The sequence below is a fragment of the Hakea prostrata genome, chromosome 10 (genome assembly GCF_041222555.1).
Source record: "Hakea prostrata isolate BN-2017 chromosome 10, UWA_Hpros_2, whole genome shotgun sequence".
Taxonomy (NCBI): Eukaryota; Viridiplantae; Streptophyta; class Magnoliopsida; order Proteales; family Proteaceae; genus Hakea; species Hakea prostrata.
The window spans coordinates 46,970,193-46,982,329 of record NC_142609.1 but is presented as its reverse complement, the minus strand read 5'-3'; the positions used below and the strand labels follow the sequence as shown (position 1 = coordinate 46,982,329).

At 39.3% G+C, this 12,137-nt stretch overlaps 1 protein-coding gene across 4 annotated transcripts in view; it reads left to right on the top strand.

Annotated features, from left to right (window-relative positions):
• Nucleotides 1-11,721, top strand: part of LOC149003511 (villin-2-like) — a 29,734-nt gene extending 18,013 nt beyond the window's left edge. For all 4 annotated transcript variants that reach the window (XM_089137060.1, XM_089137057.1, XM_089137056.1 and 1 more), the window contains exons 16-23: nt 836-983; nt 1,138-1,148; nt 1,231-1,371; nt 1,474-1,599; nt 8,812-8,871; nt 9,820-10,072; nt 10,529-10,809; nt 10,966-11,721. In XM_089137060.1, the coding sequence (XP_088993186.1) occupies nt 836-983; nt 1,138-1,148; nt 1,231-1,371; nt 1,474-1,599; nt 8,812-8,871; nt 9,820-10,072; nt 10,529-10,809; nt 10,966-11,079 (1,134 nt within the window). In that variant the 3' untranslated portion in view covers nt 11,080-11,721. The remainder of the gene's footprint in view (nt 1-835; nt 984-1,137; nt 1,149-1,230; nt 1,372-1,473; nt 1,600-8,811; nt 8,872-9,819; nt 10,073-10,528; nt 10,810-10,965) is intronic.
• Nucleotides 11,722-12,137: the final 416 nt, after the last annotated feature.

Sequence of the window (12,137 nt, the reverse complement as noted above, 5' to 3'; positions counted from 1 at the left end):
CTTCTCCTCGAATGAAGCATGCTAATATATCTGGGGAAAAAGGCCTCAACAATTATGTGCTCTTTCGTTCTCTCTCAGTTTTCTGTCTTTAAGAAACTGTTGAATACTCTGGTCAGACAGTAAATTCATGTTTTACTTCTTAATTCAAACTGCGGCAGGAAATATACAAATAATCCCACCGTTGTCTATCATGAACGTGGGAATCTCTCTCTCTCTCTCTCTCTCTCTCTCTCTCTCTCTCTCTCTCTGTTTCTTTCTTTAAGAATTTGCCTAGTACTTGTGGTGAGAGAGTGACAAGTCATGTCTTGCTTTTTTAATTTATATTATGTCTCACTAGATGTACAAATAATTTCGCTTCTGTCTATCATCAATATGGAAGCCATAATTATGGTACATTCATATAGTTTTTTCCCCTTCTATTTTTAATCCTAGCTCAGTTATTTTTTGAACTTTCTTTTGTAACTCAAGTCAATTCAGCTTCACCGTCCAATAACTTTTAGTTGTTACCGTTTGCCCAAAATCATCCACAACTTCTTTCACTTCGTCTGTCCTGTTAATATTTTAGCCCCTCACCCGAGTGTTTTCTTTGATTTTGATTTCTTTGATTTTACTTTCTAAATCTTCTTTTTTTGGTTCATATTGTATCTCTCTTCCTCTGTCCTATTCCTTAATATCATCTCATCCATTCCCACATGTTCATCTTGACTACACATATTTATGTGGTGTTTTCTTGACTGCGTGATGACCAATTCCTTTTTCTCTATAGAGATACGAAACATATATCCTACATAGAATGAGGTCAAGTGATTATGGCTTCAATACTTTTAATTTTCAGCCAGGAGTTATCCTGAAACATGCTAAGGAAGGAACCGAGAGCTCAACCTTCTGGAATGCACTGGGAGGGAAGGAAAGCTACACAAGCAAAAAAGTTTCACAAGAGACTGTTAGGGATCCTCACTTGTATACTTTCTCATTCAATAATGGTTGGTGCTTGTTCTCCATACTAGTCTGAATTCATATGTGGTATAGCTTTTTTACTGGTCATTTTTAATATTCTGGGTGACACTAATCCTCTTTTTGTTTTGTTTTTCTCTCCCTGTTGGGTTCATGGCTCCTACTGCCTTGCTGGTTTATCAGGAAAGATTGAGGTGCACCTCTAGACATAACGTAAAGATTTCTTTTTTATTGTCCATACTTATTTAGGACTCCAATTTTCTTTTCTCATTGTAGGTATCTGAAGTTTACAACTTCTCTCAAGATGATTTGTTGACTGAGGATATGCTGATACTTGACACACATGGTGAGGTCTTTGTTTGGCTTGGCCACTGTGTGGATTCAAAAGAAAAGCAAAAAGCTTTTGAGTTCGGCCAGGTACAATTGCTTCAACAAAAATTATTATTATTATTATTATTATCATCATCTAGTTCTACTTCTTTTCATATATGTATCTCATGCAGAAAAGAATTGTTGCAGGCATACATAGAGATGGCCACAAATCTGGAAGGATTGTCTCCTGATTTGCCATTGTACAAGGTCACCGAAGGAAATGAACCATGCTTCTTCACTACATACTTTTCATGGGATTCTTCCAAAGCCACAGTATGTGCTACGATTAAGGAACTTTTGTGTTCTACTTTATTTGAGGTCTTTGATACCGACTTCAATTATTTTGGGGGCATTTGAAAGGTGCTGGTTGGGGGGTCAGGGGAAGGAGAGAGAGAAAAGGAGACGATCCAATTAAACTCAATGTCGTTGGTACAGACTGTTTGAAAGAAGATTCCATGATCTTAGGCCGGATGTTTAGAGGTGGAGCAACCCGTCTCCTATTATGTTTACATCCCCTAAAATTTTTTCTAATACTGTCATGCCAAAGTTTGCCAAGTATGGGGGGCTTGGTCTTGAGCCATTGATTGGGCCAAGGTGGCTCACGTAGGATGGTTTAGCTCATGGATGACTCGGGGCTTGGCCCTGAGCCCATTAACAAGCTCAGGTCGACGTTTGTGCTTTGTTTGAGGAGTGTGGTCTAAGGGGGCTCAACCCTGGACCTTGGGAAGCAAGACAGGTCATGATGCATAGTGATCCAAATAATTGTTAAATGAGGTCAGACATGTGCTCGGGGAAATGTGTTCAGACCCCTTCCTTCCTCCAGAGTGACACTCACCAAAGATTGGGTGATGCAAACCCAGATTTAGGGCTAAGCATATTTTGGGAATTTCCCTAAATCTAAGGGCTGCCCAGGAATTTCTAGCTAAAAAGAATAGTGGTCCTAGGGTTTAGAGGATATTTTAGTACTTGTAAACCCTGCTGTACTATAATTTCAGATTTGAAATTTGAACAGAAACTGAAAACTGGGGTGCTTAGGTATTTCGGCTAGGGTAGGAGAAGCTCTGTCTTTTCTGTTTCTGCAGATTCAGAACTGAATTTCAGTGATTCAAGGGCTTGGGTAGGTCTGGATTTTATAAACTTAGGGTTTTTCAGAAGTTGGATAAGTTGCAGAAATTTTGGGTGAAGAAGATGAAAGTGCAGAATTTAAAAAAAACTGAGAAAACAAAGTCTAACTAAGAGATTAACTACAGAATTAATACCTAAAGGGTGGTGCAACCTAAGGGAGAAGAAAGGGAGGCTTAAGGAGCTGGGATTTGAATTCTGCTGGGGAAGGAATCCTAAGGCTGCTGTGGGTAGCAGGAAGGGTGGCAGACCTGCGGGAGCTAGGGCAGTTGGGGCGGGGGGGGGGGGGGGGACTGGGAGGCTCATGGGGCTTACAGGAGGTGGTCAGGGGAGTCATGGAGGTTGGGGGACGTTGCTGTTGTAATGCAGCAGCAAGGAGAGGGAAACACCTAAGTGCGCAAGGCATGGAAGGGTGGGGGATTCTGTACTTGATTAAAGCTGTGAATGATTGTTGGCTGCTTGAGGATTGCTTGTTGACTGCTGGAATGGAGAACAAGAAGCTTGAACTTGTACAATTTCTACTCAACCAGAGCCCCCTCAACTAGGAAACCCTGATCCCAAACTCAACAATTAATCATCAAAATTGAAAATTATGTAGACTGTTAAGCTATTTATAGCTTTCAAAAGACTCTTGATTTGGGTGGGAATCTTTAACAGATATGGATTCCATAGTTCCCAACACTTGACCAGAACTCTTGAATTGGACTCTAATTACTTAAGGACCTCAACACCTGATTTGGAATCTACTAAAAGACACTTGCTAATAATTAGACTTTAAGTTAACTTAAATAAGCACATGCTGAATTCTTTTTTAATTAATACACATGTTCCTAATTTAAGATAACTGAGGACTCTCAAAACAGCTTCAAATGAAAAACAAACTCCTAAGACCAATCCAAACACAGCCCAACTTACTAATTTATGCTCAAACAGAATTCTGAATTATCTGGAAATAATTCCAGACCTAAAAAGGGGGCAAAAATGCCAAAAATACCCTCTAATAGTTGTTCGGTCAGGTTGGGGTGATTTCTTAGAACCATCCTGGGGGGCCCCACTTAGGGTTTTGGCTAGGGGGTCCTTGTGTTCATATCATTGGGTTCTCATCTGGCTGAACCCCACCCCAATTTATCTGGGATTCTACCTGTGCTTGGGGACTCCCCTAGTGCTCAAGGTTTTTGTTAGGTGCTCAAAGACTGATAGGACGTGATACATTGATCTGTCGCCTTATCTGGCTGGAGTTAACATGCCTGTTAGACCCCCACTGAGAAGCTCGTGTTGGCAGAGCCTGTCACGGTAGCCTCACACACCTGCTCACCAACATTTGACATGTCATGTTTGCCGACACCAATGTCCGACGTGTCAGCCGAAGGCTAGCTTGAGGATTTCAACGATCCACACTCTTAAGGCTCGACTATAGACAACCCTCGCCTACCTCAATGGTATTGGTCACTGACATTGCCGTTGCTGTTTGGCTACTCAGCTTGGAGCTTTAAAACCACATCCTCAGGATGGTGTTGTAATTGAATCTGACTTAAGCTTCGAAGGCGCTAACCAACCTTGGTTGGCCTACTCTTATGTTTTCTTTTTGTGAACAGGTTCCAGCCCCATCAACAAGGGTTTGACCTCAGTTCAACCAAGGGATTATATTTGGTCGCAACAATTACAAATGTTCCCTTGTGGCTAACATTGTTTGTTTTGAATAGAAAAAGATATTATTGCCCATTTGTCATTACCAAATCTTAGACAAAAATAGAAAAATATCTCAAATTGTTTGACGTTGTTGTTACTCACCTTCACCTCTAGCTCCAATGACTAGGTACAATCTTTCGGCCATATTTGTTATTCCAACGACATTAGATGCTTTGGTTTCTATTCTTACGACCATCTAGCTCAGAGTAACTCTTTACTTCTCTTCTTTCTCCTATGTTCTTCTCCTTCTCCTTTGCAGATAGTTGTGAACCTTCCAGCGACAAAAAATGGTGGAAACAACTATAGATTATGGGATAAATTCCTTAAGATGGGGAACTAAGATCTATAGGTGTTAGAATGAGGTTAAAGTTGGGAGTTAATGTAGGTAATAAGTATGGAGATATAATTCCCCAAGTTTAAGTAGGTTTTGATGGTGAAATTAGAATATATGCAGGTTCTTATTTTTTGGGGATTTTAGGGAGGATGAAAAATTCAAAAAAAATATATATTATATATATATATATATATATATCTTGAAATCAAATGGTCAGAATGGGTCAAACTGGGATCTAATGTCACTAGGGTTGTCAAGAGGATGTAACTGTGGTATGAGATCTCGATCTCAACAGGGATCCTGGTCTCTTAAAAAACCAAAATCTCACAAAATCTCGGCCAAGATATGGTAAAAAAAATCCCTGGTCAACCCTACCCAACTCAAGGGCCATTTTAGTGGATAATAAGGTTTAGTTTGGACTGAAAGTTGGTATTTACCATATTTCAAGCCTCCTAAACACAGTGGTGGCCTTAGATTTTGTGAGAAAACAAGTGCATATACGAGTTCCAACTCGACCCTAACTTTGAAACCGACACATTGAAGGAGTGAATATGCAGACTATAAAATATGAAGTACAAAATACTTACTGGATATAAATGTAAACATGAAGGTGTAAAATCAAATAATATATCAAACATGTTTAGTTGTTCAAAATTTCACGTTACAACATGGTGTACGTATAAGTTATACCACGAGAATACAAGAGTAAAATCAATGACTAAGCAGCTCCTCCAATTCTGGCTCCACCACCAGCAGCCCCAGCACCAACTGCAAGATATCAGATTTTGTTGTCCTGTGTCACTCATTGGGTTATATGTAGACAAAGGGGAGAAGTTTTTAACAAAAAGAAGAAAAAGGACAAAGAGAAGGCTTTAGGGAAGATCAACTATATCCGGCTAGTTCCCTTCAGTAGATCCCTGTTGTAGATGAGCTAAACAAGTTGTTGATGTAGCCTAAGTAGAGATCCAACCAACTCTTTGGCGAAAAATCTGGCCAAAACACTAACAGCAACACCAACAAAGGGGAAGCAGTGTTCTGCTCAAGATATCTCGACTTGTCTCAATCAAGATGAGGTATTTATAAAGACTCGGTTGAATCGAGACCTCGTGGGATCTGAGATCTTGGTTGAGTACTTAAGTCAACTGAGGTCTTGGCCGAGATGTGTTTTTCTGGTATAGTCTTGAGGTCTCAAAATACAAGATCTCACTAGACCTTGAACTATGGATGTACCTAAAGTGTGGGCAGATCTAAAGGTTAGATTGGCACAGATCTGACCTTGAATTCTGGGTGTCTTGAGAACTTTGAGAATTCAAGAAAAATCAATAAAAAAATGGGGAGGGGGGGGGGAAAGAGAGGTGATATGGGAAGGGGAATGGAATATAGAACCTGAAGATGGAGATTGAAGGCTGTCCTATGCAACCACTATCAAGAGTCTGAGCTTGTTTTCACTTAGAGAACCTTCCTGGGGTTTGGATCTTCAAACTGATTGACAGCATTAGAACTCTTAATGCTTGGATCATCAAACTAATTGAGAGAACCAAAGAAAACTGATGTAACCCCTGAATTGAGGGCCAGTCGTCAGGATCTCTTCCAAAGAACCAGCAGTACAATTAGGGTATAAACCCTGCTGTTTTAGTCCATCTGTAGTTAATTTCTGCAAACAGCAGCTAATTATGCTCCAATATACCTTGCAGCTTAGGGTATTGAGGTAATTAGGGTTTAACAAATCTGCAATTAAGTCTTCTGATGTGGACATCAGCTGTTTAGGGCAAAATACAGGTCAACAGCAGCTTGTGTAGACCAATTATATCCTTCAGTTATGAGTGTTTGACCTCAAACCCCTGTGGGACTTAGGGTTTCCAATGGTTTAGGACTGTTTTATTTGATTCTAGGGTTGGGAATGAGATGAAGCCAAGTTCGGGTATGGGCTCGAGACTAGGGGTCAGATCTGAACTTCACTGTAACTTAAAATTCAGAACTAAAATTCCAGGTCTAGGGTTAGGGGAAAAGCTAGGTTTTATATTTTGAGGGTTTCTAGGGTTTAGAGGTGATTTAGGGTTTGAGGGGAGTGGGAATCAGGTTTGGCCAGGGAGTGTGACTGAGATGGAATCTGATTTTATTGTTCTTGGTTTCTGTTTCAGTCCTTGGGTTAGGGTTTGTTGGAGATGGATGAAGTTTCTAGGGTTTTAGGGTAGGTTGAGGACTGCAACTTAGGATCGAAGGCTGTGGGTGAGGGGGTGATACTAATCATAGAAGGGGGAGGGTTTTGAAGGATGAATGAGGGGATTTAGGGTTTGGGGAAATTTCAGGTTGCCTTGAGGAAGAGGGAAAAGGGAAGGGGTTTGTGCAAGGAAGGAGGGGTGGGGCGGGAGTGGATGCTTGTGTAGAGGAGAACCTTTGAGTGGTTTGAAGGAGTCCTTGAAATCCAATGCTGCCACAAACTTGAGAGAAGGAAATTTGGAAAATTGCAGAAAACTGGAGATAATAACAGTCATAGGCTTCCTTCCTCAACCCACGACTCCACTCAAGTCTTCCTTCAATTCAATTATTTATTCATCAAACACTGTCTTGCTTACATGGGGGGTAGCCATACTTGGGACTCAACAAATAATAGACTACTTGGACTAGGACTCACAAGATAACTATAAAAGGATTCTCTTTAAGAACTCGTAAACAAATAAAACCAATGAATTCCTAATTAAGATGGAACCTACTTGAAATAGGTATCCAACTTAGAGACCTAAACAAGGAGGAACTACTACTTCTTGACTACGGACTCCGACTCTACTAAGACCTCTCACATATCTCATCCTAGGATGAGTTAAATTATAAACAAGAGTAGATCTAGAATTCTGGTAGAAAGGAGATTGCAACTAAGGAGATTCCTCTCTAAGTGGGAAATCCGAACTTGACTGGGACTCTTCAATAATTGACCAAAACAAGACCAAACTTCAAAAGTAGAAATAGCTTCCCAATAGAATTTGGGCTACTACTAGAGGAATCCCTTTCTAATTAGGACTTTTGGCTGGATTAGAACTCTTTCATAATTTAACAAGGATGGACAAAAGATGAGTAGGACTGGGATCCTCAAAGTGTTCTGTATCCAAATAGAAAGAAAGAAAAAGGGGGAGGGGGTTAAATGAGCAATTTGCCCCTGGTCAGATTCGGCCTTCCTGTAGGGCTACAGGAAATTGGGGTGGGGTCCACCCTCGTTACCTCATAAACAAGTGCTTGAAGGGAAGCTAATTTTTGTTCATTCAATAACTGATCTTTCTCCCATTGAGTTGAAGGGTCTGTTTATAGTATATACTCGAGTCCTAATCTGATTTGGATTCCGAATCGGACTGAAACTCAAAATTAGAAACTGACTCAAAATAGAATCTTACCCACTTAAAGTAGGATACTTAAAATTAAAATAAATAGAGACATAATGAAAAGGCTATTCTGTCCTTATAACTTAAGTTGGATGGAATTCAAATAATTGGATCAATTAAACTAACTAATTAACCTATTTTCATATTTCAACCTAGATGTTAAATCCTTTTTGGTCCATTAAATAAGCACATGCCCACACAAATGTATTAAACAAAGGCCCAACGTCAAAATCTTTCAATGCTAGGTTGATGTGAAAGGAAAATACACAATTCTGTGCTGGAAATGCATCACCTACAAGGTATTTTATTGTAGAAAACTAGTTCTCATCTCGTTAAATCAATGGCAGTAACCAGAGTTTTCTAACGCAACATAAGTCTAAATAAATGAAGAAGGCAAGCTTCTACAATTAGCCCTAATTTTCCAGACACTGGTTGAACCAAAATTTGACTCAAACAACGCAATCCATCTCTTTTCAAAGGGTCATGTATTTTCTAGATTTCAATATGATTAAAATCTGGATGGTTTTTGAGAATTGTTATTTCAGAGTTTAGGGTGTTATGCACAAGTCAGTCTTTTTTTTTTTTTTGTGGTCATACAACCTACTTAGCTTGATATCTTCCATACAATCATACTGTACTTAATGCCCTTAAAATTTAGCCATCCTTCTCTAAATTGATGTGTACCTGTAGAGACAAGGGATGAACCCCTGTTGGTTTTGAATGCATATGACATTAAATCACATGTCAGGAAAAGAGTGTGTAGCTTAATTGGGATAAAGCTTTATTTTTGGTGGATTGAATCCGGAATGGTTGTTGATTATCTCGAATTATGCAAGTGGGTCACATGTACTCAATTATATGCATGGCATAATGTGTGTTAAATGGTTCCTTAATTTTCTGTTTACTTTTCCTTCATTTTGAAATACACATGTTCCTCATTAAAGATATATTTTTGTGAAACTGCAGGCTCATGGAAACTCATTTTTGAAGAAAATGTTCTCACTTTTTGGTTCACATTCTTCAGAGGTAAGTTCTAGATTTGTTCTTTATTTTCATTTTACTGGGAATGACATTTACCTTATTGCCGTTAAAATCATTTTCTGAAACCTGGTGCAAGTTCATGCAAGAAAATTTTCAGCTTGTTATATTCAATCGACTTTACCTAGGTTTTCCTTCCCCCTCCCCCATCCCCTACCCCTCTTCTATTTTTTTCCCTAGCTCCTTTTTCTTTCCACGTTAAAAGATCCGGCATCTCATTTTTTTCTGAATGTTATTTGGAGACTATAATATGTCTCTCTCTTTTTAACCTTAACGTCAGACTTTGAAAAGGGAATGTGCCTTGAAACCCTTAGACATATTAGACATTAATTTTCTTAATCATGTCATAAAGTTTTCTTGAGACCCCTCTGGCTAGTTTTATGCCATCTGACCATGTGAAGCTTATGTTTGATGGCTTATGAAGTAGCTACTTGATAGGGGAATTGAGTTCAGCCTAGTGTCAACTGATTACATGGGGCACAGTTAACTTCCACTTTGTTAGTTTTGTAAAGGAAAAACAAGACCTAAGTCGCCCAATTCCCGTGGTCCTTAGTTTCAATTTAAACCTCTAAAAGGAGAAGGGGAAATGAAAGGAGGGGTGGGGTAGGGAGAGCTATGCAAAGAACTGTTATGAGACTAGCCAATAGAATGAAGAATGGAAACTCAAGGCCCCAGAAATATGCTTGTTCCCTGGGGAAGGGAGATCTTGTGGAGTTGGAGCTAACATCAATGAGGATGACTTGAGGACCATCTTCGAAGATTCTGCTTCATCAAAGGATATTATTTTATGGATGGTAGATAATTTTATAGCTAATTTTTAGTTGATGGGATTAAATTCTAACCTAATTCATTCTCTATTCCTTCCCTATTTTGCCCCACATCGTAGTTTGCTAGTTTGGATTTTGGTCTTGACCTACTTTAGTAATATTCATGCAGAATCAAGAAAAGTCCAACAGCTCAGGAGCGACTCAGAGAGCTGAAGCTTTAGCTGCATTGAACTCTGCCTTTAATCCATCTGGTGGACCCAAACCTGTTGCTGCTTCGAGGCCATCTGGTACAAGCCGAGGATCACAGCGAGCAGCTGCTGTAGCTGCTCTTTCAAATGTTCTAACTGCCGAACAGAGGAAGAGTGCAGCCGAGGCATCTCCTGTACGAGGCTCTAGAACCCCACCGATGGACGGAAGCTCTGGTAGGGAAAGCATGATGAGCCTATTTTTTGAGTGGACTTGATGTTATATCTAGGATGACGAATTGTTGTATTCTATTATTCTGATGCTGTACGGTGTTTTTCTGGGTTTATAAAAGAGTGAGACACTAGGTTCTTCATGGCATGCATCAATCTTTTCTCCAACATGTGTATTCTAGAGGAATTACAAGTGGAGTGCCTCCCCATTCAGACTAGTTTTTTTTTTTTAAATGTTCTGTGGCTTATGCATTTATTTTTTGCCCTATGCTAAATTGTTTAAGTGATTATAGCAGTTGGCCCACATCAGGAGAAAATTTCCGTCAACTTTTAAATTTTAGCAATTTTTGTTAGAAACTCCAATATCATTCAATTCTTCTATGACTTCTACAAAATGTTTCAGTTCTATTTAGATTCTTAGTTATCAAGGTTTAGAGATTCTGACATCGTTTTTTGTGGCAGCTGGGGTGAAAAATGACAATTCTGAGGTGGACGACTCTCCAGAAGGATCTCCAGTGAAGGAAACAGAAGAACGGATGTCATCCGTATCTGACAAAGAGCGAATTTCATCCGTATCTGACAAAGAGCGAATTTCATCCGTATCTGATAACAATGGTGAGGAGCTCGAGCACGAGACAGAGGAGGTGCAGCCAGATGAGAATGGTAGTAAGACACATGGTTATGATGAAGTGAATACCAAATCAACCAACCCAGCTAAAGGAATTGATTTCAAAAAGAGAGAGGTTTGTGCTTTGGACTTTGTGGAAAGCATTTCATTTTTCTGGAAGGAAATGTTTTTTTGTCAAATGAATCTAGTCATATTTTGTGGTAAAGAATGATTACATCCATAAACAACACATTTCTTTCTAGTCATCCTTTTTCTTTGTTTTGTTGGTCAGTCCTATCTGTCTGATGAGGAATTCCAAACCGTGCTGGGGATGACAAAAGGTGCATTCTACCAGCTGCCCAAGTGGAAGCAAGACATGAACAAGAAGAAAGTGTTTCTCTTCTGAATCTTACCAACGAGAGTAACTGCACTAGAATTTTCTTTCTTCTGGGTTCTCTACAGTTTCCTTTTACTTATTTATTGTTACTTGGTGCCCCTCTCTGCCCTAGGAATGTGATTATGTTAGCATTGTATGTGGGTTGTTATATCTCTGGCAGTTTCTGTTTACCTCCCATGAAGATAGATACTGGTGATGTTGTATCTGCTTTTTAGGTGCCTGCTTGGGCAATTCCCTTTTTTCCCCTTCCATATTTCTTTTCATGAACTGCAGCTGATTTCCCTGTGAGGAGCAGGAATTGTAGTTTTAGGATATCAGCAAGCAGGAAATATTCTTTCATTTGTACATGAGGGTGTTACTGGTTGAGATACCCTTTTGATTTCATCTCTGTAGTGTGTGGTAAATGAAGGGTTGTTTGCAAGTCCTTGTGTATCTTGTTGTGTTTTATTTACGGACTCCTGGATCTTCTTTTATTCCTCTGGGGTTGTGTATTTAGAAATTTACTTGTCTATCATAATGAACTAAATGGGGTGGGACATGTGGATCCTTGCTTTCAATAGATCTATTTGAGGTTATATTGGATATAAGGCCTGAGTTTTGTATCTAAACATTTGTTTTTAAAAAGAAATTATTTATAAAGATGATTTCTTCCTTTATGTGACTACCAGTTTTGATGATCTTTTTTCTGATGAACATAGCTTGGAAGAATTTGATTTTAGAAAAAGAAGAGGCTAGCTTTGAAACTGGACACTGCGATATCTGTTACTAATGACTGGTTCCAATTAAATTCATTCACAGTGCCCTGCTTTGATTAGCCTCCATGATCCATCCATCTAAACTGAAAAACCAACCGTTGTCCATTGATTCTTGAAATGCACCATCTTTGGTGTAATACTGAAGTTACTTGTCATCTAAATCTGCTAAATTTTGAACGGTTTAAAAGCTTGAACAACAGAAAAGAAGTGAAAGAAACCTTTTGGTCTAACATGCTTGTGGTAGGGCGTTGTTGTAATGAATAATCCTGAACTTCTTACTCTGGAATATAAACTCACACCTTGACTAGTGTT